This window comes from Charadrius vociferus, unplaced genomic scaffold (assembly GCF_000708025.1).
Source record: "Charadrius vociferus isolate BGI_N301 unplaced genomic scaffold, ASM70802v2 scaffold529, whole genome shotgun sequence".
In the NCBI taxonomy this organism is placed as follows: Eukaryota; Metazoa; Chordata; class Aves; order Charadriiformes; family Charadriidae; genus Charadrius; species Charadrius vociferus.
Window position 1 is genome coordinate 2,545,080 of NW_009650172.1, and position 25,886 is coordinate 2,570,965.

The 25,886-nt window shown below is 40.0% G+C and overlaps 2 protein-coding genes across 3 annotated transcripts in view; one reads left to right on the top strand and one right to left on the bottom strand.

Annotated features, from left to right (window-relative positions):
* Nucleotides 1-6,878, top strand: CNOT8 (CCR4-NOT transcription complex, subunit 8). 2 transcript variants are annotated; one of them, XM_009892615.1, is made up of 6 exons: nt 1-204; nt 1,820-2,013; nt 3,469-3,630; nt 4,469-4,613; nt 5,280-5,390; nt 5,712-6,878. In XM_009892615.1, exons 1-6 carry the CDS (start codon nt 88-90, stop codon nt 5,859-5,861), a joined length of 879 nt encoding a protein of 292 aa, XP_009890917.1. In that variant the 5' UTR covers nt 1-87; the 3' UTR covers nt 5,862-6,878. The 2 variants fall into 2 exon arrangements, with proteins under 2 accessions (XP_009890917.1, XP_009890918.1); XM_009892616.1 differs by lacking the exon at nt 3,469-3,630 and having other exon boundaries at nt 88-204; nt 5,712-6,583.
* Nucleotides 6,879-8,690: 1,812 nt separating this feature from the next.
* The window catches only part of GEMIN5 (gem (nuclear organelle) associated protein 5), a 19,766-nt gene continuing 2,570 nt past the window's right edge, over nt 8,691-25,886 (bottom strand). Inside the window, 28 exon segments of the mRNA XM_009892645.1 lie at nt 8,691-8,846; nt 9,512-9,608; nt 10,048-10,624; nt 11,241-11,403; nt 12,027-12,284; nt 12,888-13,098; nt 13,958-14,077; nt 14,198-14,345; nt 14,784-14,921; nt 15,219-15,314; nt 15,562-15,690; nt 16,139-16,252; nt 16,793-17,020; nt 17,277-17,448; nt 17,802-17,941; nt 18,043-18,224; nt 18,623-18,696; nt 19,887-20,014; nt 20,650-20,771; nt 21,205-21,290; nt 22,008-22,220; nt 22,843-23,002; nt 23,430-23,562; nt 23,737-23,865; nt 24,086-24,180; nt 24,182-24,211; nt 24,990-25,171; nt 25,707-25,861. Of these exon segments, the coding sequence (XP_009890947.1) occupies nt 8,691-8,846; nt 9,512-9,608; nt 10,048-10,624; nt 11,241-11,403; nt 12,027-12,284; nt 12,888-13,098; nt 13,958-14,077; nt 14,198-14,345; nt 14,784-14,921; nt 15,219-15,314; nt 15,562-15,690; nt 16,139-16,252; nt 16,793-17,020; nt 17,277-17,448; nt 17,802-17,941; nt 18,043-18,224; nt 18,623-18,696; nt 19,887-20,014; nt 20,650-20,771; nt 21,205-21,290; nt 22,008-22,220; nt 22,843-23,002; nt 23,430-23,562; nt 23,737-23,865; nt 24,086-24,180; nt 24,182-24,211; nt 24,990-25,171; nt 25,707-25,861 (4,436 nt within the window).

Genomic DNA, 25,886 nt, shown 5'->3' on the forward strand with positions numbered 1-25,886 from the left:
GCAGCACACTGATAAGATCGCACAGCTTGCAGTTCTCCGCTGTCATCTGAGTTCAACGTCAGCTGTCTTTGCTCTGGTCCCTGCAAGATGCCAGCAGCCCTTGCAGAGAACAGCCAAGTTATCTGTGAAGTATGGGCGAACAATCTGGAAGAAGAGATGAGGAAAATTCGAGAGATTGTTCTAAGTTACAGCTACATTGCGATGGTAAATATTTTATACTTGACCTAATGGGCTTAATCAGGGGATTTTGGGGAGAAGGGGAATAAGTCAGTTCTTGAGCGAGGAAGGATTTCCCTCAGCTACAACTCAGCTAGCAGTTAAGGGCTGGAAAATTAGAAAGCTGTTCAGTAGAAGCTTTTCGGTATTTAATACAAGTAGTGTTGAGTATGGATTGAGTGAAAGATGGGGGAGAGAGGGACCACCTTAAAAACCTGAATTAATTTAATATTTACCTTTTCAGCATGTATTAGTTTATGTAAGAGAAAATGAAACAGGTCAGATGTACAACTGGGTTTAAATCTTCAGATTTCCACCAGTGTATTTCTCCTTTGAATGTCTTTCTCCCTTTGGTCATGGAAGATGCCGTGGTGTTGTAGGACAAAAGACCTGCAAGTGACAGTCAGCTGGGCTGCCTCTCTTTTTAAGGGAGTCAGATGCTGATTCTTATGGAAGAAAAATATTTTGGCTGTAAGTATGATAAAGTGTTCAGAAAGCTTTAAGATGACCAGAATCTCCCCCAGGTGGGAGGAATCTCTTCCTGCTCTTAAAAGTCTGTATCTGCTTGGCATGAGCCAGTTAGTTACGTACATAAGTGGTTTTAGTTATGATACTGTTAAGTTATGCCAACTTTGCTTAGGAACGCTGAACTTCAACATATGAAAAGTCCTTAATAAAAGTGCGGCATAAAAACATATGCCCCTGCAGAGTGTGTAGTATTTCAGTGTAGAATGGAGTTCTGTAAGTGAATATATTTTTTTTTTGTTACCATATGTAAATGGAAAATGTTTCGGTTGGATCTCATCGAAAGCGTGCTTATGACTTGTTTTAGTGGCTGTACTGTAAGAGTGGACATGAAAAGATCTTGGGCAAGGGAAAATTTTGTCAGACACACAGCACTGGATTCTTCATAAAAGTTATTTGTGTACACTCTAGTCAGTATTAGTTATGTGACCTAGTCTGAGAGTAAAAATAGTCTAGAAGTTTGGGTTTCAGCAAAGATAGCACACAATCACTGGCCAAGTCAAATGTTCTCTGTATAATAGGTGATTGCTTTGCTGCTTAATAGATGATTGCTTTGCTGCTAAGGTCTTTTGATTGGCAGTAGTTTTTGTTATTGTAGGCTGTTCCTCAAAAACAGCGAAGGCTATTGCTATTTGGACTATCAAATGAAGATGGTCAGAGTGCTAAATTTAACTTGTACTTAAAACATGAAAAAACACTGAATAAGTAAATAAAAGTCCATTTTAGTAGATTTAGGGAAAATGGAGAATTTTCCCTAAATTATATATAGTGCATATAATTTCCCTAAATTATATAATAGTGCATATTGGATGAATTTATAACATTTTTGTTTTGGAATAAAACAAAACTGCAAGAAAGGATACCTGTAATAAATGAATGAATACAATAGTTAACAAATTGTGTAGCAGTTTATTCTGTATGAACATGAAAAAGGAGAGAAAGCAGGTGATTTTTGCAGAAAAATTCACAGAATGCAGTACTGAGAACTGCAAGTGTGGAACTGAATAGACTCCTAATAGTGATAATGGTGACTCCTAGTAAAGTAGATGGTAAAATAAGGTTTTCCCTTCTCTCCTAGGACACAGAGTTTCCTGGAGTTGTTGTAAGGCCAATTGGTGAATTCCGCAGTTCTATAGACTATCAATATCAGCTCCTTCGGTGTAATGTGGACCTTCTGAAAATTATCCAGCTGGGCCTGACTTTCACAAATGAGAAAGGAGAATATCCTTCCGGCATCAACACCTGGCAGTTTAACTTCAAATTCAACCTTACGTGAGTCTCTTGAGCTAGGGAATAATTGCCTACTTTATTCTGCTGAAGTGATACTTTCCTTTGGCAAATGCAGGTGCCTGTGTGTTCATCATCAGTGGCTGGTTCTAAGCAATAAAAAAATCAAGATTCTAAGCCAGTTTATGTGGGAACCTGTTTTGGTATGACAGGAGTTTGTGGGATTTCTGGAAGTCCAAAGCCATGCTAAAATCCTATCCTTAATACCCTTTCCTGTGATAAATAGCCTATCCCCAATAATTGTATGTGCCTTAAACTTCTTTTCTGCAACAACATCATAGTTTTAAACTTTATACATTTTTATATGTAAAAAATCCATCTCTTTCTGCTAAAAATAAATGGATGTGCTGTTTTCAGAAAAAAAGGAAAATACCTCTTTACAGATCCATGCTGAAATATAAACTGGGATCCAAAAAAAATGTTGGTGTAATCCTAATGCCTGTTGGGGAGAATGAATCTTGTTAAATGAAGTGTGGCAGTTCTTGTCAGCTCCATGCTGCAATATCCTGGGTTACAGCTGAAACAAGTTTCATTATCCCTTACCCTATAATTGTAAAGACAAACTCAGCATAATTACCCCTAGAGCTGCCGGGAAATAAAGAGAGGGTTTATCTGGCAAACCCACACATTTTTAGGAAATCAATCAGTATTTTTATGGAACTGTCATTGGAAAACATTACAAAAATTCATAGCTGGTATGTGCGGATCATACAGTTCTTGAACCCCAAAGTTGCAATATTTACTTCCACAACTTTGTGAGCCTCTTTAAAGTATTGAAATCAGAGTGAAGTGGTTTTCACAGTGTGATCACTTCATTTGATTCAGTTATCATATTTGGCATGAAGTTTGCTCTGTGTGTTTTCATGTCCTTCCCTCTCCATCTCCCTTTTAAATGAAACAAACTGGTATAGGAGTCAGGTTCTTGCTCAGCTCTCCACTAAGCATATCATCACTCACCTTCCTTAGTCAAGTATTATGTAATTTTGTTTACTCCCAGAGATGGAACTGGAGATGATGATACAGTGGTATGTGCTATGAAGGGAAAAAGAAAAATGTAGACAGGAATGATGCTCAGTGATTTAGCATGTCATCCTATTTGGGAGACCTCCTCTTTTCTCCGTGTTCTCATCTGTGGTGCTTCCGTTCACCTTGCGGAAGTGACGTTTTTTAAAACGTCATTCAGTTCCATGGAGGTGGATTCTTTGGAATTCGCACTGAATTATTAACTACTTATGATTGCAGAATAGCTTGTTATGGACGTAGGAGGCTGCAACAATGCTATTAGAACTGATTCAATTTGAATTTTCTAGAGACAAATGTGGAACCCAGAGATAGCCTGCTTGTCACTCCGTTTTTTTAAACACAGTTGGGGGGGAATTTTTCTAAAATGAGCCTGACTTGTTAGTATACCTTGAGTGCAAAGCTGCTTTTATCCTTCAGGGAGGACATGTACTCTCAGGATTCCATAGACCTCCTTGCCAGCTCTGGGCTGCAGTTCCAGAAGCATGAAGAAGAAGGGATCGATACCCTGCATTTTGCCGAGTTGCTTATGACATCTGGGGTTGTCCTTAGTGACAGTGTGAAATGGCTGTCCTTCCACAGGTAGGTCCGAGATGGTCAGTGACACTGTGAAGTGAAAAATCTCTTTTTGCTTGAAATACTGCTGCTTTTGTCCACGGAGAGTGACACAAATTTTAAGGAGAAGAATTAGCAGCTCTGCAGTTTTTAAAATAAGCTTAAAGATACAAAGGCCAAGTTTAAGAAGGAAGGACACTTAGCACTTTATTTTGTACTAGCGCTTACTGTGAGCTGAATTTTGTGTATGTGTTGCTTGAAAATCCTTTTGCTGTTACAGTCTTTTCCTCTATGGAAGAAGTTACTAACAAGTTGAAACGTGATTTCTACACTTACTAACTTGTATGCATTGTAAAGTAAGGTTTTTATTTCTTCTTCCTTACACTGTTGGTGGTGTTCTCAACTTCTATCTTGTGTTTACGTAGAGGAAGAAATCTGTGTAGTTAAGATGTCTTTCTTGTAGCGTTTCAAGCAACTTGATTACAAAGCCTCTGGTCCTTGATACTACTGCAAGTGAAAGGACTTGAGGGAGGAGGTGGTGGCAGCAGATACTTATAGGGTTTCCTGCTTTTCTGTATTGCCTATAGCTACAGAAACTTGCAGTGTTGGGAAGAAAAGTATGTTCTTCCCAACGGCTTAGCTGTTCCACAAGAGGTTAGCGGAGGCACCCAGGGAGCATTCAAAAATCCTACATTGACACAGATGATCAGCATGAATTCTGGTGATCCAGAGGAGTTCTATGAATGTCAGAAAATGCTAAGGTTGTAAAGCTACACCATATAAAACTCTTGTGAAAAATGAGATATGGGTACCGACCAAGTGTAGGTGTTGCCTGCTTATCTGATTTCTGTGGTTTTGTTTTCAGTGGTTATGACTTCGGCTACATGGTGAAGCTGTTGACAGATTCCAGGTTACCAGAAGAGGAACATGAATTTTTCCATATCTTGAACCTTTTCTTCCCATCCATCTATGATGTGAAGTACTTAATGAAGAGCTGCAAAAACCTCAAGGTACTTGATCTCCCCAGCAAGCAGTGGATGGGCATCAACACTGTAAATGTACAGTAAGACAAGTGACAGAACTGCTGCATCTATCCAGTCTTAAAACTGGAACGTGTATAAAAGCTAGTCGTCACACATAAGCACCAATGACTAAGTTCGTATCTAATAGATGCTGCCTCCCTGGTTTTAGACTTACCAATATGTGTATTATATAGGGGACATTGCCATAACCTTCCAGTTTGTGTATCAGTAATTTCAGAGGCTAATTATAATTCAGCATGCTTATCTTCCCTATGCAAGGTGGAGTATTTCTTCTGACATGACTTGATTAACTGGTAGACGCTCGGAGAGTTTAAAGTAATTTATCTACTGAATCACAGCCTTGTTTGAGGAAAGGGAAGGAAAGATCCATACATAGGCTACATAGCATTTGTAACCTATGAATGTACCCACAATCATCTCAAGTATCTGCAGCAGAAAAGCAGGGTACCTACATTTGAGAACACTATGTGTTCTTGAACAGTATTTAGCACTGTTTCACTCACAGCTGGTGTGTGTATACTGCTGGAATCTGCATAGATTAATTGTGGCCAGTGTTTGCCATCATGTTCTGGAGAAGTGTGGCAATTTTGGTAAGAGATGGGTCTTCCAAAATGAAATCTCTTCTCATTGCAGGGTGGCCTTCAAGAAGTGGCAGATCAGCTGGATTTGCAGCGAATTGGACGACAACACCAGGCAGGATCGGACTCTCTTCTCACGGGAATGGCATTCTTCAGAATGAAAGAGGTACTGCAGTATTCTTTATGGTTCTTCTTTCTCCAGTTCCTATCCATAAATGTCACCATGCACAATGTGGTTTTGGTTTTGTTTTTGTTTTTTCTTCAGCCTTGTGGCTTTCACACTTGAAACTGTCAGTAATACGAGTTGTTGATACTGGCACAGTCTTCCTCTGTTTACACCTCTTTCATGTGTTTATTTTAATTCACATGCTGCATCTTGGAGGTGGCTGACTTCAAATGAGCTGTTTAATTAACATTGGGCACTTTCTGATTTAGAGGTACAATTAAACAATATCTGTTTCTTCACTCTTTTTTTTTAAATCTGCAGTTGTTTTTTGAGGATACAATTGATGATGCAAAGTATTGTGGGCGGTTGTATGGCCTTGGCACAGGAGTGGCTCAGAAACAAAATGAAGATGTGGACTCGGCCCAGGAGAAAATGAGCATTTTGGCTATTATCAACAACATGCAGCCATGATAAGCGGTACCCCTCAGCAGAACATGGTTACCATATTGGCAGCTGCTGTCCTCACCCATTTTCCCTAATAGTGTCTCAGACAACAGGCATCTACAGTATTCAGCCTGCAGAAGGCCTGCAGTTTTGCTGAAGAGCTGCATCTTCATTTGAAACCCAGAAGAGAGTTGACTGAATTCCTAATGCCAGCATTTGTGGTTTGCCATCTTTTTAATACCAAGGGCAAAAGACAGAACCTACTGTGTATACCTCTGTTTTTTTCCTCTTTATACTGTACAGAATCTGCAAGGAAGACTTAATGGTAGAATATTCAGTAGAGCTAAGGGTCTGGAAATCCAGTGAAAACGGACACAGACGTGCACACAAATTTGCAAATTGTGCTTTATAAAGCTTATTTTAAAACTTCTGCATGTTGTGAGGATGACTGCTTCACCTCATGTTTTGCTTATTTTATCTTTGCGTAGTCTGTGGAAATTGCTCTTTGATCACTGCAGAGGTTTGGGAACAGATGACATTAAAAACGATCCTTGCAGCTAAAAATATTCAGAGACTTGCTTTAACAACAGTGGGAATGGATATTACTGAGCTGATCTGATCAGCTCTCCATAGTTTCTAATTCTGTATGGTACAGGTTTGACTCATACTGAGCCTCAGCTTAGTTCTTATGGGTATTCATAAACTGTTTTGGAAATAGATTAAGAGAGCCTAAAAGTTCACCTTTGCTGGAGGACCTTTTGATAGGGGATTGGAGTAATACTCTGACTTCAGTCTTCAGCTTAACCTACAAACTTTATTCTTCTCATTGCAACACAGTTAGTTCAGCAGATGGATAAATACTTGTTCCTATTCTCCACCCCCTAATTTTACTATATGCTTGACAACAAAACAGCTCCATTTCTTTTCATTATAAACATCTGAAAAGTAGTTAGAGGATGGAAGACGAACTTGGGATTCTGACTTTTTTAAACAAGAGCTATTCTATAGCATTTTTTTCAATAGCTCTGTAATGACATTTCTTAAAAAAAAAAAAAAACTAAACAAAAAACCAAACTCTTTTGGACATGGCAAACTTAAAATTTTAAGACTTGTCTTGCATTTTAAACAAGCTTAAACCATTATTAGGAGTTGAGGTTTACAGCTGGTATTTAAAATGCTTGTAAATACTACTTGGTTTTAATTTTTGTAAAATAAATTTTTTTAAACCAGGCCTTGTTTTGGATTTTCCATCAAGCACTAAAATTCCCAAAGTTCAGGCTTTGGAATCTGAATTTGAGCGATACATGCTCAAAGGGAAGATGCTCAAGTTTCTTTCTTCATGTGCTACTGCAGTAGTTCTTAGCAAAAATCTGCTGTTGAGCTTATTGTACAGTAACTGATGAATGTTGAGCTTAAAATCTGTTTGGGGGACTTGCATTCTCTTTCTGCTCACAGTATTGTGGAATATTCTTTCAGTGCAGCATAGCCACTTAAAGTGACAAATCCATTTTGCTCATCTGTCCTGTGTGAAGTTTTCCTGCTTCTTCTAGAGTCTTTAGTCTAGAAGGGCTGTTTGGTTAACCACTAGCTCCCCCTGCTGGTTTCAAGTACTTTGTACAGAATTTAGCAAGTTCAAGTTAGTGGCAACAGTTTACCAGGTTAACGCATCTACCAGAGGCTCTTCTTTTGGTATAACCTCTGGCTTTCACCGACTGGTCTTCATTTGTTCTGATGCTTAACTCAGCTTGGAGCAGGAAACCTATCAAGTCTGTATTTTGGCTGGAAGAATCTGGAATAGCTTGATCTAAAATATCCATGCCTCCTTTTTTTCTTTTCTTAAACAATAATAATTATTGTACTTATCAACTTTCTAAATTAATGACTCCCCCTATCCTACCATGAAGTTTTCTGCTGCATTAAAAAACTTGCTTCAAGAAATTACTCAGATAGATGTTATGTTCACTAAGACTTTTGAGCCTTGTTCTCTTAGTTAAAGTTAGTTTTTCTATCAAGACAGGCAAAACCTTCAGGCAAGCTATAAGACTGGTCAAAACATTACATGTTTAAGACTCCAGAATCTAGGACTGATTTTTGCAGTTCTAGAAGAGCAGCTTTTCTAGAGAACATGATAGTACCTCAAATAGATATTTCAAATTTACCATCATTGTAATGAAAAGCAGTTTGTTTAGTCATGGATATTGCAAAAGCAGGGACTGTCACTTTTCTTGACCCAGAGAAATCCCTTATCTCTTGCTAGTCATGCTGGAATCAAGTATGAAAGACCTTGCCCTTCCTTTTATGTTGTACAGTTGGCTTCACACAAAGCTAAATCATAGCACACACTTGTTTTATATACTACATTTGACTGATGTGTCTTTAACAAAAAAAAAAGAAAGGCTTATTTGTAATGCATTTACCCTTGATTGGTACTGATTTCTGTCCATCAAATTAGATGCCAGTTCCTGGTGGTAGAAGACTTTATTTAAAGGAAGGAAAAGAATCTCACAATGCTTTTAAGAACAATACTGGCTTAAAGATCAGTTTGCTTACAGAAACCATTGTTTTTCCAAGAGCTTTCACTGGCATAACTTCCAACAAATAAAAAAAAATATACAAAAATCCTGTATACAGTTCGAGGCCACAACCTACTGCTTTTCAGTTTTCTAACACAATTCCTTTAGTAGTAGTAGTTGACACCTACATGTGAGTCTGTATATAAACCTGATTTTTTGTAGTTTTATCCAAGTAGTCTTCAATAACCACGGCCATCCAAACAAGCCTTCACTTGAAGAAAGAACAGCCTTGGTGTTAAGTAGCTGTAGGCAGCTCAAGAGGAGACAGTTTGGTCTCACAATGTCATGTCAAGAACCTCCTGCCAGCCTTTTTGTAAATACTAGCGCTACCGTGTTTCCTAAGGAGATCCAATGCCTGTTCCTGTAGTTCGGGAGGGCACTGGGATCCAGCGTGAAGAAGTACAAGACAGCACTCCAGCACATCAGGGAACGGGAAGACCTGCAAAAAAAGGAATGTGAGGTGATGTCTACTCTTTCAGTTATAATTGTTCAACTACAACATATTCAGGCAGCCAGCTCTCTAAACAATGCTTAACAGTCTCTTTAGAACAGACAGTCATGAGTCAGATGCATTTTTTCCTCTTCTTCCAGTGTATCAGCTCACGTATAACCAAGTTTGCACCCTGTTGTATAATCACCATGATTACCTTTAGTTAATATATTATAGGCTGGAGAACAGAGGGGATGAGACAGGCTAGCAAACATTGTTTTCAAACACGTGATGTGTAGTTTCTACAGTTCCTAATCTATAAAGGCTATTTTATACCTTAAATTCCTGATTTTACTGTTTATCAAAAGCAGTTTTGCATACATAATTGTAAGCAGCAAGGGATTACTTTTAAAATGCACGGGAGAGATTCATACAGAATATCCCATTGAGTTCTCCCATGCTTTACCTACACTTTCCCACTACACAGAGAAAGTTATGCTTGAAACAAAAATATCACCTTGATGCCATATGTCAGTTCTCTCTCAAAGTTGCCACAGGATCACCAAGAAAGTCAATGTTCCTTACCTTCTGTATGAAAGGAACTCTATGATGAGGCTGCCCTTACAAAAAGACTGTCTTTTTTCAGAACCACAATGCCCCTTCTGAAAACTTACCTTTAAATTATCTGGAAATTCTGCTAGTTTCTGCTTTGCTTTTAGAAGCTGCTTTGTTAGCTCAGGGAGTGTAACTGGTTCCTTTACTTCATCTTTACTGTCAAGAAAAGAGCAGGTGTCATGAGTAACTGTTTTGCTTAAATGACTGCATAGCCTCCCTCCTGTTTGGCGAGCACAGGAGAGAGTTGGACAAGTGTTAACATGCTCTAGCTCATCCTTTAAAAGTCCCAAATAATTGTTCAACAAAGAGACAGACCTCTTAGATCACACTTGTCCTTTTCATTATCCTCCCCTTTTCAAGCTGCCTTGTTTATTCACCATACCAACACACCCTGTGTATCAGGAAGTTACTCAGCTGTAGTAAATTTATGCACACAGCAGTTCAGCCCCAAGGAAATGCAAGACTTTGGAGCTGTATGTTGAAGTGTCACTGGGTGACAAGCTTGAGATTAGAGGCAAACCCAAGAAATATGCTGCACAAGTACACAAAAAACCCACTGCTTTTTCAATCCATTCATTCATGTTCTGAAGCTTACCAATTCATCTGGTTGCTGTCAGAGCATTGTTTGTCTGGTTCAGTCTCCGAACTCTGCTGCAGGTTACTTTCCTGGGTGTTTCCATTTGTGTTTTCCTGGAGATTGTTCCTCTGCTGCTGATGCTGGCGGATCATATCTGCTAAAATCTGCTGGACCTCAGCTATATCTCTCTGGGTGTTTTGTAAAGCAGCAATCTCTTCTGAAAGAAGCACTTTGCAGCCATTCAGTTTTGTCTGACTGTCTACCAAATTGACTGAGCTAGTTCTTGAATCGCTTTCTGTCTCACACCTATGAACTTCATTTGTATTGCAGAGGTTTTCATCCATCTCAACTACAGTTTGATCAGGAGTTTCTTCAGAGGAGGATTGACCTGAAACGTAACTCTTCTCAAGAGCTGTCTGCTCACTGGGACGCAGCACAGGATCCAAGACAGCCTTTTGCAAGCCGAGGGAGTCTTTGGGTGGGTTCCACCACAGGTCATACAGCAGTCCGTAAGCCACAAAGCTCTCTAAACTTCTGCAAGCGTCCATGCTCTGAGAATTTGTGCTGTCCAGTTTGTGTCTCAGCTTATCACAACCTAATAATGAAAAAAAGGATTATAAATAGTTTATAGAGATTTCCAAAGAAAAAGACCAGTAGGTGAGTGGCTATCCTGGAGACCCAGAGATTTACTGAGATACTGGCAGAGTGGTGCAGAAAGCAGAAAAGCAAAGGCAGACGCCTTTGGCATCTTTTTAAACACAATACTCTCTTCTAACTAGCACGAGACTGCATGTTAACATCATCTACAGCAAACTTCCTTGGTCCCGAGCTGTGTATCAAGATATTCACAGGATCAAGAGCCACAAAATAAAGGTACTGCATACTCTGCAGAAAATGAAGGGAAGGGCCAGTTGGAGTGATTTGTAACTATGATATGAACACAGATTTCCACTGTCCCCATCTCCCTTATGAACAGAGTTTGCTCAGTTTCTTACATCACCGACACTGCTGAGCTTCCTTACACAGTCGGGAATTTTGATCACCCAATGGCCCTTGCACTAGCCAAATTCCATAGACTTCCATTATTTTTGGGTATATCTTGCTCCTTCCAAACATTATTATGCCTAGTAATATTAAGGGAAACACAGCTGTGATTACAAGGAAGATCCCCCCATCTGTCTGTGCCAGGAGATACACAAGAAGAGACGTACCTTCAGGAAGGATGATACTGCAAATCTCTTGCATCAGAGTGAAATTACCAGCATCATAACTGCGGGTCACAGCTCCAAGAATACTTTTCACTGCCTCATCCCAGGTAGCAGTCTGATAGCTCAGGGCTGCAAGGGTCAGGTCATGGGAGATATGGAAAAGCACCTACAGGAAGCACCAAAGAAGATGATTACTTGCAGCTTGCACATGACTTAAAAGCAATTTTAATGACAACGCAATTTACATAGGCTCCTTCATGCAGGAGAGAGAGCACTCTTACATTATGTGTAACTGTAAAAGCAGCAGCTGTGCTTGCATGTGTCCTACTAAGCAGAGGAGACGCAGGAGCACGCCAAAGGTCAGTGACTCACTGTGGTCAAAGAGAAGAGCTGCAGGAGCACCAGTCTATGAGCACACCTGAGCTCCAGGATATTTTAACAACAAGCAGCCCTGCCACTCCTAACAATTCAGCACAAAACCGCGAATCACTGCTGAGACTACTCGGCTATGCCAATCACTCCTGCCCAGCCAGCACATCTTGATGATCTCAGTGCTCATCACTGAGAATGTGTGTCAGTTCTTGCCCTGCACAGAAACAAATGCAAAAACAAACTAGTGGCTATGCAAGTGATCCCAGCTGCCTATCATCTACTTCTCCCAGACTATAAGCTGCAGCGGGGTGCAGACATCAGTCCCCTGGGAATGGCTGGCACAACACCACAGTGGCTGCCTTTTACTGTGTATGCCATACTAAGGCTTAGTGTGTATACCGATCTAAAACCATTTACCTGCTTTGGGTGTGCATTGCTGGTAGAAGGAGGATGCTCAATACTGCGCAGCTGCTGCCATGCACACGTGGCTTGTTCAGTGGTGCCCATGCCCAATATATTCTGCCACACTTCTATCACCATGTCAAAAAATGAGGCCTCTCTGTTCAGCTCCCAGCTGTGATAACAGGGAGGCACGGGGCTCTTTCGGTCACAGGGATTTCTTTCACTAAGGCACTTGCAAAGCAGTTCATTAAGGCAGAAAACAAGTCTTTGTCCCTTTAACAAAAGAAAAAAAAAAAGAGCACTGAGCTTCTGTTAAAACAATCCCTTACTGACAATAGCAGGTAGACAAATTTAAGAACATCATGGCTAGTAGCAGCCTGTTGATGATAGACTGTTTCACAACTGCAGCGACTGAAGAACCACGCTGATAATTTAAGGTCAGAAGGAAACATCAGAACAAGCTAAACTACCCTTCTGCTTCTCAGTCTGCACAAAAATGGACTTCTGGATTAAGACTCCAGCAGATGGACTTACAGTTAGCTCATTTGTTCCTTTAATGTAAACAGTGAATACTTTCCTTCACTTCTTTCTTCTTATGATCAGTATTACATACTTAAAAAACCACACTTTTCTCAACTACCTCTCATATAACTAAGAAGCATAGGGCCTATGTGCCTCCCCACACATAGGGCCCTTTGCCTCTGCAAAGACACATGATTTTTCATTGGGTCATTGCATTAAACTTTTAGGAAAATATTCTGAGGCAAAACCAGCTCGAAGGACTACCTGTGGACTATTAACATACGGGAAGTGGTGCCAAGTTAATCTGGAGAGAGACAACGCTGAAGAAAGCAGAAAGGAAACAACCAGACTCACAAATAAAGTTTTATGTTGCTGGAGGACTTCCTGAGCTCCCACCCAGTTTCTGGATAACAGCAGGTCTTGGGCACATCTGAAAGACAAACTTGCTGACAACTCCTCCTCTCCAGATATCAGTGCAAGCTCCGCAGCAGTTTTAAGGGATGTCACATCCCCCTTTTTTGCCAACACTTTAACTGCATCATAGGGTGAGGAAGCCCCCAAATAACTGAAAAGAGATAGAAGCAAATTGACTTGATTAGTAATAAAATACCATTTCTAAATTGTAATGTAACACAATAGCACAAACATACAAAAAAAGATAAACCTGTTCTCAGAGCTCTCATCACTTTGCCTTACCAAAGTTTACTATAGACATAGGGCATGTAATTTGATGCAAAGCTACAAACGGAAAGTCACACAGCCTAATAATCTGGACTGAAACCTTCGGTGGTGTGCATATCATGCACAGCTTGGATGAGAAACAGAAATAAATAGATTCAAGAGAGAAAGGTTATATGCAGTAGTCTGTCCCTACTGTATTTCTCTGGATTTCATCTGAATCCTCTCACGAACGTGAACACCCTCAAAAATGCCAGAACTGAAATCAGCATCAAGAAAAGGACAGTATTCCAGCCAAAATATTTCAAGCATCATTAGTAATTTTGGCGGTCAGAAATCTGAAACACTCTAGTTGGAGGAGGATAACCCAGTGATTAGGATATTAGCTGCGGCCTCAAGAAACTCAAGATGAACTGTGGCACTGCACATTTCCAGTGGAAAGGTTGGTAACATCACATAGTCTTTTCATATATATGCTAATCTTAGTCTTGCTAGACTAGTTTTCAAAGACTTCCAGTAATATCTATGGAAAGAGATGGCTCTACTGTAGTATGGCATTTGGACCTTCTGCTCTGAACTGCCCTCTGGAGCTTCTGGAGGAAATCTAGTGAGATTGGGCTCAGAAAGCACTGTAGACAAATAATGACCAGACAGACCAGTTAACAGATTTCAGCTGCTACAAAACAACAAACCTTCTTTGTTTCAGGCATGGAAACAATTCTGTCTGTCTTCCCAGTAATACTCACCATTTGGCGGCCATGGAATAATGACCATCTTTCTCTAACAGAGCTGCCCAACTGGTGTAAAGATCCCTCAGAATTGGATCTTCTGGACGCAACCTGGCCTTAGCAATTACAATTGCTTCCCTAATGCACATAAGCGAAACCAGATAGAAAAGTTAATTGACTGCGTACAAAAGGTGAACCAAAATGTCAAACCTACCACATTAGAAAACAAGAGAAAATCCTAAACAAATATACAGCAACCTGTAAAAATGGTTGACTTTCAGGAGGTCGACAGCCTCATAAACTTTGTGGATGGAGAGGAGATGGGAGGCAGCCTTCACATATTGCTCCTGAAAACACAGCTGCTTCGCAAAAGCTTCTACTGTCCAAACCCAGGCCTGATATCCAACTGCAAAAGAGAAGGGAATACAATTGGAGACAAAGTTTTAAAACTGGAAGAATTCCCGTGGCATGACATCATCACTTCTTTGACATGTACCTCTTCTCTGCCCCAGATTAGTTTCTTGTTTCTTCTTCTAGCCAGAAGGACTGCTACATATTGCAAAGTATCAACTTTGTGCTTGGAAGGATGGGCCTGCTCCTTCAAGAAGTCACAAAGGAAACCAATCTATTTCCTGCTATCCCAACCTAAGGGTGCTTGTGGAAACATCCAGATTTTTGTCACATATAGGATATGTTTTGTGTTTTGATTTTTGTTATCAGACAGTTAAAGAAGTGACTTCCTTCCCGTCTGGAACAATCATGAGTTTCCAATCCAAAACAATCAGAATGAGGCCACCCTTGGCAGCTAATTCCATCTGCTTATCTGTTACCAGAACAAACATACCCATGGGCGACATTGCTACCAGCTGGTCTGTTAGCTCTCCCCTCTCAGCGGCTGCCTGGAGGACACCCTTCATATCTCCTTTCCACAACATGAGCTGCTGAAAGAGCTCTGGATGCCCATTCTCCAAGTGATGTTTTCCTGTTAGAAGCAAACACACTTCCTATCAGCATGAGCACAATACCATTATTTGCCATAGTAAACTAACTTGGCAAAAGTGAGATTATTCAAGCATAAGGTATTGCTAATTTGCACCTGAAAGATGTAAAAACTATTTGGGAATAATGTCTTTTCTTCTTTTCGCACAGGCCTGCAATCTTAATCCTATACTTTAATCCACAGTAAAGAAAATTCAAGCATTTCCCCCCATTTGTTTTCTCCTTGAACATAACAGTTACAATGATCATATTGTCAAAGTGAATTCATTATTCCACTTACCTTCCACATCAATCATCTTGTGCAGAGAAGCCCTGTCTGTGAACAGCCCCAGGTGGATGCGATCCTTGAGGTCTGGGGACACATCTTCATTACTATCTAAACCAGGTAAAAAAGAATGAATATTTTAAGATTTGGTAAAACACTGGGAACTGGGACCTGCCAAGTCACTGTACCACGCCATTACCCTCAACAGTTAGCAAATATGTATGTTGTCTACCTTCTTCCCTGTATAGCAGATTTAACAATTTGCAGGTGAACGCTTAGAACTTACATCTAAGTTTGATTGGTCAAAGTCAAGTCCTTGGACACATGCTTCTGAAGACTTTTAGTTTTAGACTAATACCTTTGGTTTTCAGACACGTAGCCAGCCTCAAGCAGTCCTGATGCAATTCATCTTTTGATCTGTGATCCATGAATGTGCTGAAGGGTAGAATAGAACGAGGCTTCCTCTTCTTCAGGGAGGCATCAGGAGCTGAAAAATCAGACACGTTTTACTCGCTGCTGCAGTTTCCAAGAGTCTGCTACAGCAGAACTCTCCAATGTATTCCCAAACCCCCTCTTCCTCACAGGAAATCAAAAACCAGATGCTCAAGTGCCACATGCATCTCTACTGTGACAACTCTGACTTTTGAATACTGATCGCTTCATGTATTTTTCTGCCCATCTTGCCTGGAATGAAACTAGCAACTAAAAGGCAGTATCTAAGCCCCACATTAAACAACTACTCAGTTGACCTGACAAGCAGGGCAAATAAAAGAAGCAGCAACTTAAAACGTTTAAGATATTTAAAAGGCACACTCTTCTTTCTCCGGCACATATTTGGTGTCACATTAGGAAGGGAAGCTGCAGCCAAACAGAAGCCTAGAATGAGGAGCTCTGCCTTGATGCGGGACTGTTAATAGTCCCCAAAACATACTAACTTGGTTTCTCTTTAGGTAGATCCTTTTTCACAGGAGTGGCTTTCTGGGTCACAAAAGGCTTTGGCAAGCTGCATGAAGAATAATCATATGCAGATGAAGATGTATCCTTGGACACTGTGGAGTTAAGTGATAAAAAAGTAATAAAAAATGAAAAACAATACATAGAAAAGCCCATAGCAGAATACTTAACATATTCACATTCTATTACATTTATTTCAAAATATACAGAAACCAAGCTTTTCTTTGCCACAGAACTTAATAGCTGTTTAGAGAAAGGAAATATTAAGAAAACATTACAGAACTGTCAGAAAGTTAAATAAGATGTCAACAGACACTAATGAAGGTGCACCAGTATAAGATTTATCACCAGAAGGGAACACTGATCAAAAATGACATTATTTCAAGCCAAACATAACAATTTTGTTTGTTATGCGAGAATCATCTTATTTAAAGACAGTTAGTCCTAAAGTAGTTAAAAAAATTATGAAAGGCACCCCAGAACTGTATTTCATTCAAGTGAAATTGAGTAAAACTGTATTGACTATTTGAGTAAAACTGTATTATGAGAAAATCTGTATGAAAATATTTAACTCGGTGATGCGCTGAGTGCGAAACAGTCTGGGAACCACTGAACTAAGACAATTTGATTATTACCAGTCATGCAGCCTTTATCAGGCAACTCTGCCTCCTGAGCTTCTTTTTCTCCTTCGTGGTCCGACACTCCATTTTCCTCTAGCAACATTTCCTTCATGCTCTCATCTCCGTTCACAGCATCACTTAGATCCTGCTTGGCTGGACTCTTTCCTATAGGCTTTTTTTTCTTCTTGGTTTTGACTTTTGGTTGCATACTTCTTTTTTTCTCTAATTCTATACTCTTTTTGCCTGTAAAAGGTTGCAAAAGTTATCCTGATATTATCTGTAGAGATTTTTAGTGTATTAGCTGTCTGTCTCTCAAGATGAACATTTAGTTTCCAAATACAACTCAATTAAAACCTAGACACAATTTATTCCTGAACAGGTAGCACGAAGATCTGGAATTCAACATAAGAACTTATCATACCATTTCAATGTGGCAACCCTCTACTTCCCAGCTTCAACATCATCTTCAGGAAAGGATCTTCTGCTTGACTATACTTACCCTGGGGAGGCCGTGTATGCTCCTGCTTTGAAATGTGCCATTTGTGAACAGAAAAATCGTCTGCTCCAGTATAAACAGAATCTGAATCCACTGGTGACCACTGGACACTCAGTAGCCGGCCCTGGTGCCCTCGGTAGTTGCAGAGTGGCTCCTCCTTCATAACATCCCATACCTTATAAACAAGAAAGAAATCCAATTGCTCAGAAAGTCTCATCTTCCCCTAATGCTCTGCATTTTCTCTTCAGTTATTTGCACTTGTAGGAGCTTCTCTTTTTGGGTGTTTGCACAGGAATTTCAAATACCAACATGCAAACGGAGAAAATTCAGAGCTTCCTTTGTTTGCATCAATACATTTGCATAACATCTTTCTTTCTTAAGGATCCAAAGTGCCAATATGAAAATGATGACTGGCAGTTTATCTCACAAAAGCAGCTTTGCTGTTTAGTCAGCTTGGTTCTAAAACACCGTAGAACGGATGATTCGAAACTAAAAGAAATTCAATCCTGAGTGGTTGTGGAGCAATACCTGTGCAGTGCCATCATAGCAAGCAGATACCAGTCTTCCCTCATGGTGCGGGCTCCAAGACAGACTTGTGATTTTAGCTGTGTGCCCAGCCAGAGTTCGAAAAGGCTCTGTTATTGTCAAAGGGCTTTCTGAAGTGCTCTCTGAAAGAATAAAGAAAAGGATCAAATATGGCCAGCAAGACAAACTGGGAGTAAACCAAATCAAGATGCCAAGAATTGGAATATAATCTGCAAACCGTTACCTACAACGCTCTTCAGATTATGCACATAAATAGTGGCGTTGATTGAGCCTGAAGCTATCAAGTAACTCAGGTCTGGCTCACTCCCATGCTCATGATGCCACCGAATGGCATTAATCAGTTTATGATGTTGCTGTATAGTACAGAGCAACTTCAAGTTTGGTGCCTGAAATATTTCGATTGACCTGAAATGTAAGAACAAAAGTGTAAGAATTCCAGTAGTCAGTGAAAATGGGCATTTTTTTGTTAACCTGCATGAGCAGAATTACAGAACATGAAATAGAGTAACTAAATGAGTTTTCTCTTCTGGATTCAACTCAAACCATCGTTTAGTATATTAGCAAAAGTGCGTTTCAACCATGAGTGGATCCTTGAAAAATAATTTAACATAATGATTTGGATTCTTCATGCCAAGAGCAGCTGAACTAAGTAACAGCAAGGAATGCTGTATTATCACAACTCAAATACACTGGCAGTGAAAGAAGAGAGACAAACCAGGGCAACAAAAAGTACTTTTGCTTCACTACAGTGATTCTAGTCAAGATGAGCACATATACCTCCTTAACCTACAAGTGAAACATACCCATCTTCATTGCCAAGAGCCAAAAGTTTGCCATCTGGTTTCCAGCTGATCTCTGTACGTGCAGGCAGTTTGTGCTGCAGAGAGAAGACAAAGTATTAACAAGACCTCTTAAATCTCTCTCACATATATTCAGCCGAGCAAGACTGGCAACTGGACAGAGCTGCAATTAGTCTGCAAAATGAAAGTCACAGAAGTGTCCATTGCTCTTGTAGCAGTGACATAAGCTTGAGGAATTAAAAAAAACTGAATGAATTGATGCAAGAGGCAGTGATTATTTTTATCAGTTCAGTGAAATGTCTCAAAGGAAGTTTGTCTGGATTCCAGTAGGACCTTCACCTCCTTATGCTCCTTGGAAAGTCCAAACGTTGCAAGCAAATTCTATCATATTTCGAAAGAAATCTAAGTTTACATGTAATTATTTCTATTCTAATTCAGATGAAAGCTACTTCCAATTTAAAATTTAGATGCCTAAAAATCATCATTTCATTGCCTGTGACATTAGTTTCTTAACCCCCAGTGAGTCTTCCACTCAAAGACGACGTCAAAACCCAACTGATATAAATCAGTATAGTTCGAGTGACTTCAGTTGACTTGTGCTGACTTAAAGCAATTGAAGATCTAGCCCACGTCACTTATTTTGTCCTTTCAATTAAGAAATGACTGATCATACTTGAGAAGACGTTACAGTCAGTTACCGCTAACCACTCTGCATTAGTTGCAGTGTAAATGGAAAGACTCCTGCAAAATCATGACTGCCTTTACTGCAAAATTTATTTTAAAAAGTTAATGTTCGAAAGAAGAGAACTAGACAAGGTGAGGTAGTTAACTCATGCAGGCCCACCACGTGATCTAAGCTATGACATTATTCAGCATATTACTTCAAGTGCTTTTAAACTGGAAAGCTCTGTATGAACTAATTATTTTAAACAGCCACAGAGAGCTTTAAGACCAAATTCTATACGTCAATTTAGCTTTTCTGGTTAAGTAAATTACACAGTAGAAAATTAAGTAACTGATGCCAGGAAGAGATGTGCCATGTTGACGCTGGGGGAAAAAAGAGACCCTTTTTCAGAGGCAAACACATAAACTGTTTTAATAGTTTGAGTCAGTAAGTGTCTCTGAAGTTTATCTGTGGAGACTGCAGGTTTCAATTTTTTTATTTGTTATAGGTACATCATGAAGGCAAGATCAGAGAACCACAAGGCCATAGAAACTATGACACAGTTAACACAAATCCATAAAACCCCCTCAAAATCATACTCACTTTGATTGAATTAGTGTCTCGGATGACTTTGTTGATGTCATTTGCCTCTCCATTAAGCTTCCAGGGGTTGTGTTGAAAAACAATACCTTCTCCAGCACAACTATATAAAGTTACAGGGGGCTGTTCACCTTCTTCTATCCAACAGAGAAAAAAAGCTAAATATATTATGTTCTTCATTGGTCTTCCCAGAAGTAATCACTCCCACTATAAATCAACACATGATTTTAAAAGGCTATATACATGCTTCAATTGCCTGGGATCCGGCAGCAAGAAATTCTCACAATCTGATCCTCTGAAAGGACCTCTCATTTCTACCAACAGATCTCTCCATAGCACAATCACTGCAAGCATTAAAATTCCCCTTTAAAGTTTGGTCCATAAAAAAATTCCAGTTGCATAAGAAGAGCTAATGGAGCTGTAATGTTTAGTTCAACGAGTAGAAACAAACTTCTGGAGCTAAGAAACACATATTTGATCTGACACAGTTACTGCAGGAAGCTGATGCAGACAGTCACTGGTCTGTAATACCCCGAAATAAGCAGAGACGTGTGGTACGCTACTCCCACCTATTTCCTGAAGCTATTAGAATTCAAAAACTAAAAGAGATTGTTTTGCTTCCTTGCAGAAATATTAACAATTTCTCAAGCAGAATGCATTCTTAGCTGCTAGAAAGGATTGCTACCAAGCAAATGGGGCTCCTTTTCCTAAGAAGGGAGGGCATACCAACTTCATGGCGTCTGTGTACTCTGCATGGGTGTTCTACTTTGTCACAAGGTGCTGGAAGACTCACCAGAAGACAGAGGAGGAGTTGGAGGTCCCCAGGCTAATGTGTATACAGTCTTCTTGTGGTAAGTGCTGGAGATTTGAGGCGGCTTATTCTTAGCACTGGGTGGGGAGACAAGGAAGCAGGGGCAGTCAGATTTCAGCAAAGCGGAAAAAAATGAATAATTAAAAGCAACGTATTTCCAGTGGTGAAAACAGACACCATGCGCTCTAACATGCAAAAGCAATGGCTCAACCAAGTGTCTAACTTCTCCTGTAGGACACTACTAAAACCATAACAGAACTGCCGTCATGACCTGTACCTGCATGTTGCTCTTCATTCTCTGAAAACGTCTTTCTGGCTAAAGTTTTCCTTGACTGACATCCTCCCACAGATGACCTCTGGTCATGTGATTTGATTATATTACCTTAGAAGCTAATTTAATCCTAATATTGTCTAACAGTAAAGATATACCTCAGGAAAGACCACAGGACCTATGCATGGTCATATACCAACAGGATGTGACACTAATGAATTTGAAAGCTACTTTCATACCTGCTGGAGAAGGTGTCAAATATGCCAACTTTTCCATCATCTGTTCCAAAAGCCAAGCAGCCTTCCTTAGTTGGATGCCAGGATAACTGCAAGCAAAACAGAAAGAGACCCATAACGATACAAGCTACAGACACTTTATTTCTAAGTAACAAACAAAAGGAAAACATTGAAACTGATGAGCAAGTACCATCCCTTATACCGACCCTTCCAACTACAGACACTTGATTTGATCACTCTGCTATGAGTATCGAAGTCTCTTCCTCTACCAGCTGTTGTGGGGGAAGATAAAAGGGACTAAAATCATTAAAATACTATTTGACATCTACACTACAGAATAGAAATGGAGAATATGGTAGGAAGGCAAGAAAACTTTAGGTGTGAACAAGAATAACTGCCATGTTTTATTGCTGCCAGCAGTCTAACCACCGGTCAAACTAAAACTGAACACATCCATGTTGGGTTTTGTGCATGTCAGGCTTCCTAGCAGAGCAAGGGCAACCATGGATGAAGCAACAAAAGATCACAAAGGAGGATAAAAGTGAAAAATTAATTTAACAGCCAGCTGGACTTCAGCTGACTTTCACTAGATGTAATGCATACATCTAAGGCTGTAAAAAGGTCTAAAAATGCATTGCCAGGTTCTGAAATGTATTGTATACTAAAAGAATTGAGTACAAAAGGAACAACTTGGCTTTATATATTTTCAGTTGGAAAAAACCTTCTTCAGAGTGAAAGAGAGAGAAAAATATGGAGTGAAAAGAGAAGAGACAAAGTAAAACAAAGGGAATCAAAAGCACACTTACTGCAGTAACTTTGGACTTTATGCTTTGCCAGAAGGTTTTAACATCATAAATATTGTTCATGGACAAAGTATTCCACACCCGGATCATGCTGTCTCCGACACCAATGGCAAGACAGCCTGTGTCCACAGGGGAGAAGGCAAGACTATAAACGAACCCCCCAAGCGAGGGCATGGTCCAGCTACAATCGAGAGCTGATAGGTCCCAGCACTTCACCTGAATATTTAAGGAACAAGGAATGGTTAAATGTAGAGTGACTGGTATGACAAGGAAAATCAAAGCATGAGTGAGATGAAGAATGAAAGGATCAAATTCGAGGCTTGACATAGTATGTGATCTACACCTAGAGAATTACATGTCACAGACAGGGCTGCAGTAGTTGGAAGACTCCAATGGAATGGAGAAAACGACTATATTTTAATACTACAGTCCTCTTCTAACTTCAAAATAGGAGGTGCATCACTGCCTGTAAAAGGCAGAAAGTTAAAAAAAAAATAGATGCTTTAGTTTGTACAAGTAAATGATTTTAAGAAGGAAAAAAAGGCCTTTAAAAAATAAAACATACAGGAGAAAGAAATGGTAAACTCCCTTTATTAAATGCTAACCATTCAAGTGCAGAATGTCATAATCATTCACTCCACCATGGTAAGAGTTTGGGCTTATAAACTAACAAAAATATACACAACCTGTTTGCAGAACAAATTTTAAGGAATGATGTTATAAAATGCTGCAATAAACCCACCTTAAGACAAATTTGTGGCCCTAAAAGGAGTAGCTGCACTCAGTCAAACTGTATAGGTACAGCTATTTTTATGTTAATTTTGTAAATGGTTCTTACATCTCTGTCCATTGAAATGGAAAAAAGGAACTCTTTGTCTTGACGCTTCACAGAACTCAGATTGAACACAATCCGGGAGTGATTTTGTCCTTCTGAAGATCCCAGAAGAGTCCACTTGCGTTTTCCAGACTGGGTCAAATCCCAGAGCAGCAATTCTCCTCTGCAAAATTTAAAGTGTGTACTTCACTGTTCACTTCAAAAGAATAATATAGGCTAAATATAGACTATATTACATGTGCAACAGTAATACAGCTACAGACACATCCACTATATGTGCCTATACATAGATACACACACAAACACCACCCTACAAATGATTCCCATAGTTAACCACACTGAAAACTGACATGTCATTTTTCTCCCATTGGATGGGCAAGCCATTAGCAGTCAATATTCAGTTAGATTATCAGACAAATTACGGGATAAATAGTAGTTTTCTAGTACTGAACTCCCACTTTAACATTTGGCCTGTCTTCTCTCCACTTACACTGGGAAGGAAGAGGGTGTCCAAGTTTCCTACCCAGTTCTTCTTAAAAAAGAAGTCTTAATCTGCACTTCCTGAAGGTACCCAGTGGTACCCTACTTACCCAAAGGAGCTGGATACAATTTCTGTGGAACGACCAGAAGGCCAGTGAACAGTCAGCCAAATGCGCTCTTTAACAGCGGGATCAATGGCTCCACCTCTTCTCTTTGTGGGTGGCAACTTCAAAGTCATCACACCTATGGAACAAAGAGGGATCATCTAAACCTAGTACAGCAAAGTTCTCTGAGGGAAAAAGCAATCCTGTGAATCTGAAGCTTTAAACCACCAAGTTAGTAAATGAAGGCTGCAGTTCGAATGTAATTCTTTCACCATATTATTACTGTATATTGCAGATTATTAATCTTACTTACTTCTGCCTCTAGTACAGCTCCATATTCGTATGGTCTGATCTTTGCTTCCCGAAGCCAGGTAACAGCCTTTCTTCGTGGTTGTGTCCTGTGTCAGCTCCCCATTTGGAACTTTGCCTTCCTCTGAAGGAACTACTGAATACCAATGAAGTCATGTTACTATAATTTAAAATTCAAAGCTTTATGAAAATTAACTGACAATATATTGATTTGTAACAGAACATACTTTATTGAACTTACCACTTGCCTCTGCTTAGCTACTTACTGACTTTCTATAAGGAATTCAATTCTCTAGAAGTACATTTACATTAACTAAAAACCACTTCACAGGCTATTAATCACCTCTACATACCTTGGAGGTCATCTTGCCAAGCAGGTAACCGTTCTTCACCAGGCACAGGGCACCAGGCCAGACAATGTATTTCATCGTCATGGCCTCTTAGCCGTATCAATTATAACCACCATGCCATCCTTGTAGCTAAAACGAGAGATTTAAATTAATGAAGAGATTCTTACATCCTTGTAGAATAATATCTGAGTCGATTTCCCAGCTCTTTACCAGGATCACTATCACCATATTACAGACAAGAGAAGCCAAATCACAAGTAGCAATGGGATTAGCAGACTAACGGTCAATAGGAGCTCCAGTATAGCACCGATGTACCTGCAGCTGCCTTTTCAAGAAGTGCAACCAGTACGTTTGGCTTCAAGAATGACAGCAATTTGTTAGTAATACAGTTTTCAGAGACTTAAAAAACAACAATGGCTTTTATACAAGGAAAACTTGTATAACACAAAGGCAAATTACTTTTATTCCTTCCTTCCTCTTGTGTCTGTTCTCCTTCAAGAGAACTATCATCAAGTCTAAAGGGCTTTCCTGTTCCTGCTCTGTTCAATACAATCTTGGGTGTCTAAAGGACTGGAATTGCAGTGATTGACAAAGGCGTAGAAAAACTAAAAAACTCTCTTCAGATGAACTAACCTATAATGCAACAAACACCAGTGCAGTCTAATTAAAAAACAACAGTTTAAAGAAACTTCAGAGATGCAAACCAAACCTGGACCCTTACACTGGTAAGGATTTCTATGTCTTGCAGGTCTGCCAAATCTAAATGTTATTTCTAAATTATTGGATACTGGAAGAAAAAAAATAGCCACCAAACCCTCTTAAAAATGACCTTACAATTGTGTAGCAAAAATTAACAATAAGGTTTTTGCAGAAGAATAACAGAAAAAAACCTATAATGAATATTTACCCAATTGCTACCAGGTTTTCATGATGAGGAGAACAAGTGAGACAAAAAATTGTCCGAGGCTCTGGGAAGAACTGCTGGCTGTCACTTCTGTTGTGCCAGTAACAAATAATTACACCTTTTTCATCACCGGATACAATCAGATCTTTCACAAGAGGTGACCAGTGCAATGCTGAGATCGCATTCTATAGAAAAAGAATTGAATATGTTAAAAGCTGTCTTACCACCATCTAACACAGACTAACTAATAATCTGGAAGTACACCCCAGCATTAGTTGAGTTTGTTCTAAAGTGTTTCAGTTCTTTTGGGCTTTGGCATGATGGACGTATTTGCCAATATAGCGTCCTGGGTGACAGTAACCGTTCAAATATATGTTCTTCGTCTGTCCTGTGTGGAACAATAACTTGCTGAAAAGATTTTAAGTGAGCTGGGTTAAGCGGCAGTGAATATGCCCTGCGAGCATACTCGCTCACTGAGGCTTTGATGGTAACCAACAGCTTATTGAGGTGATGTAACAACGCTGCAGGCCTAAGGTGAGAACAAAACGCTGGCCAAAAGCATTCAACGGTTTTAATTTCACCGGGTTTGGAATTCACCTTTGCTGAAATAACACCACCCTGCTTTGTCTGCAAGACCTGCAAACGCCCACCCCACCCTGTGGGTTCTTTCTGTCTCGCTGTCTCCATCCCCGCAGCGGTGGCTCCCGCTGGGCACCCTACCTGGTGCAGGCTGTACTCCGCCACCGGAGCCAGGGCCTCCACGTCCCAAATTTGGACGCTTCCATCGTCGGAGCTGCTGGCGCAGAGGCTGCTCTGCCCGGGGCTGTGGCAAAACGCGAACCCGGAGATCCTGTCCGTGTGCCCGATGAGCTCTCCTGCACCGACAGCAAAAGACCGCGA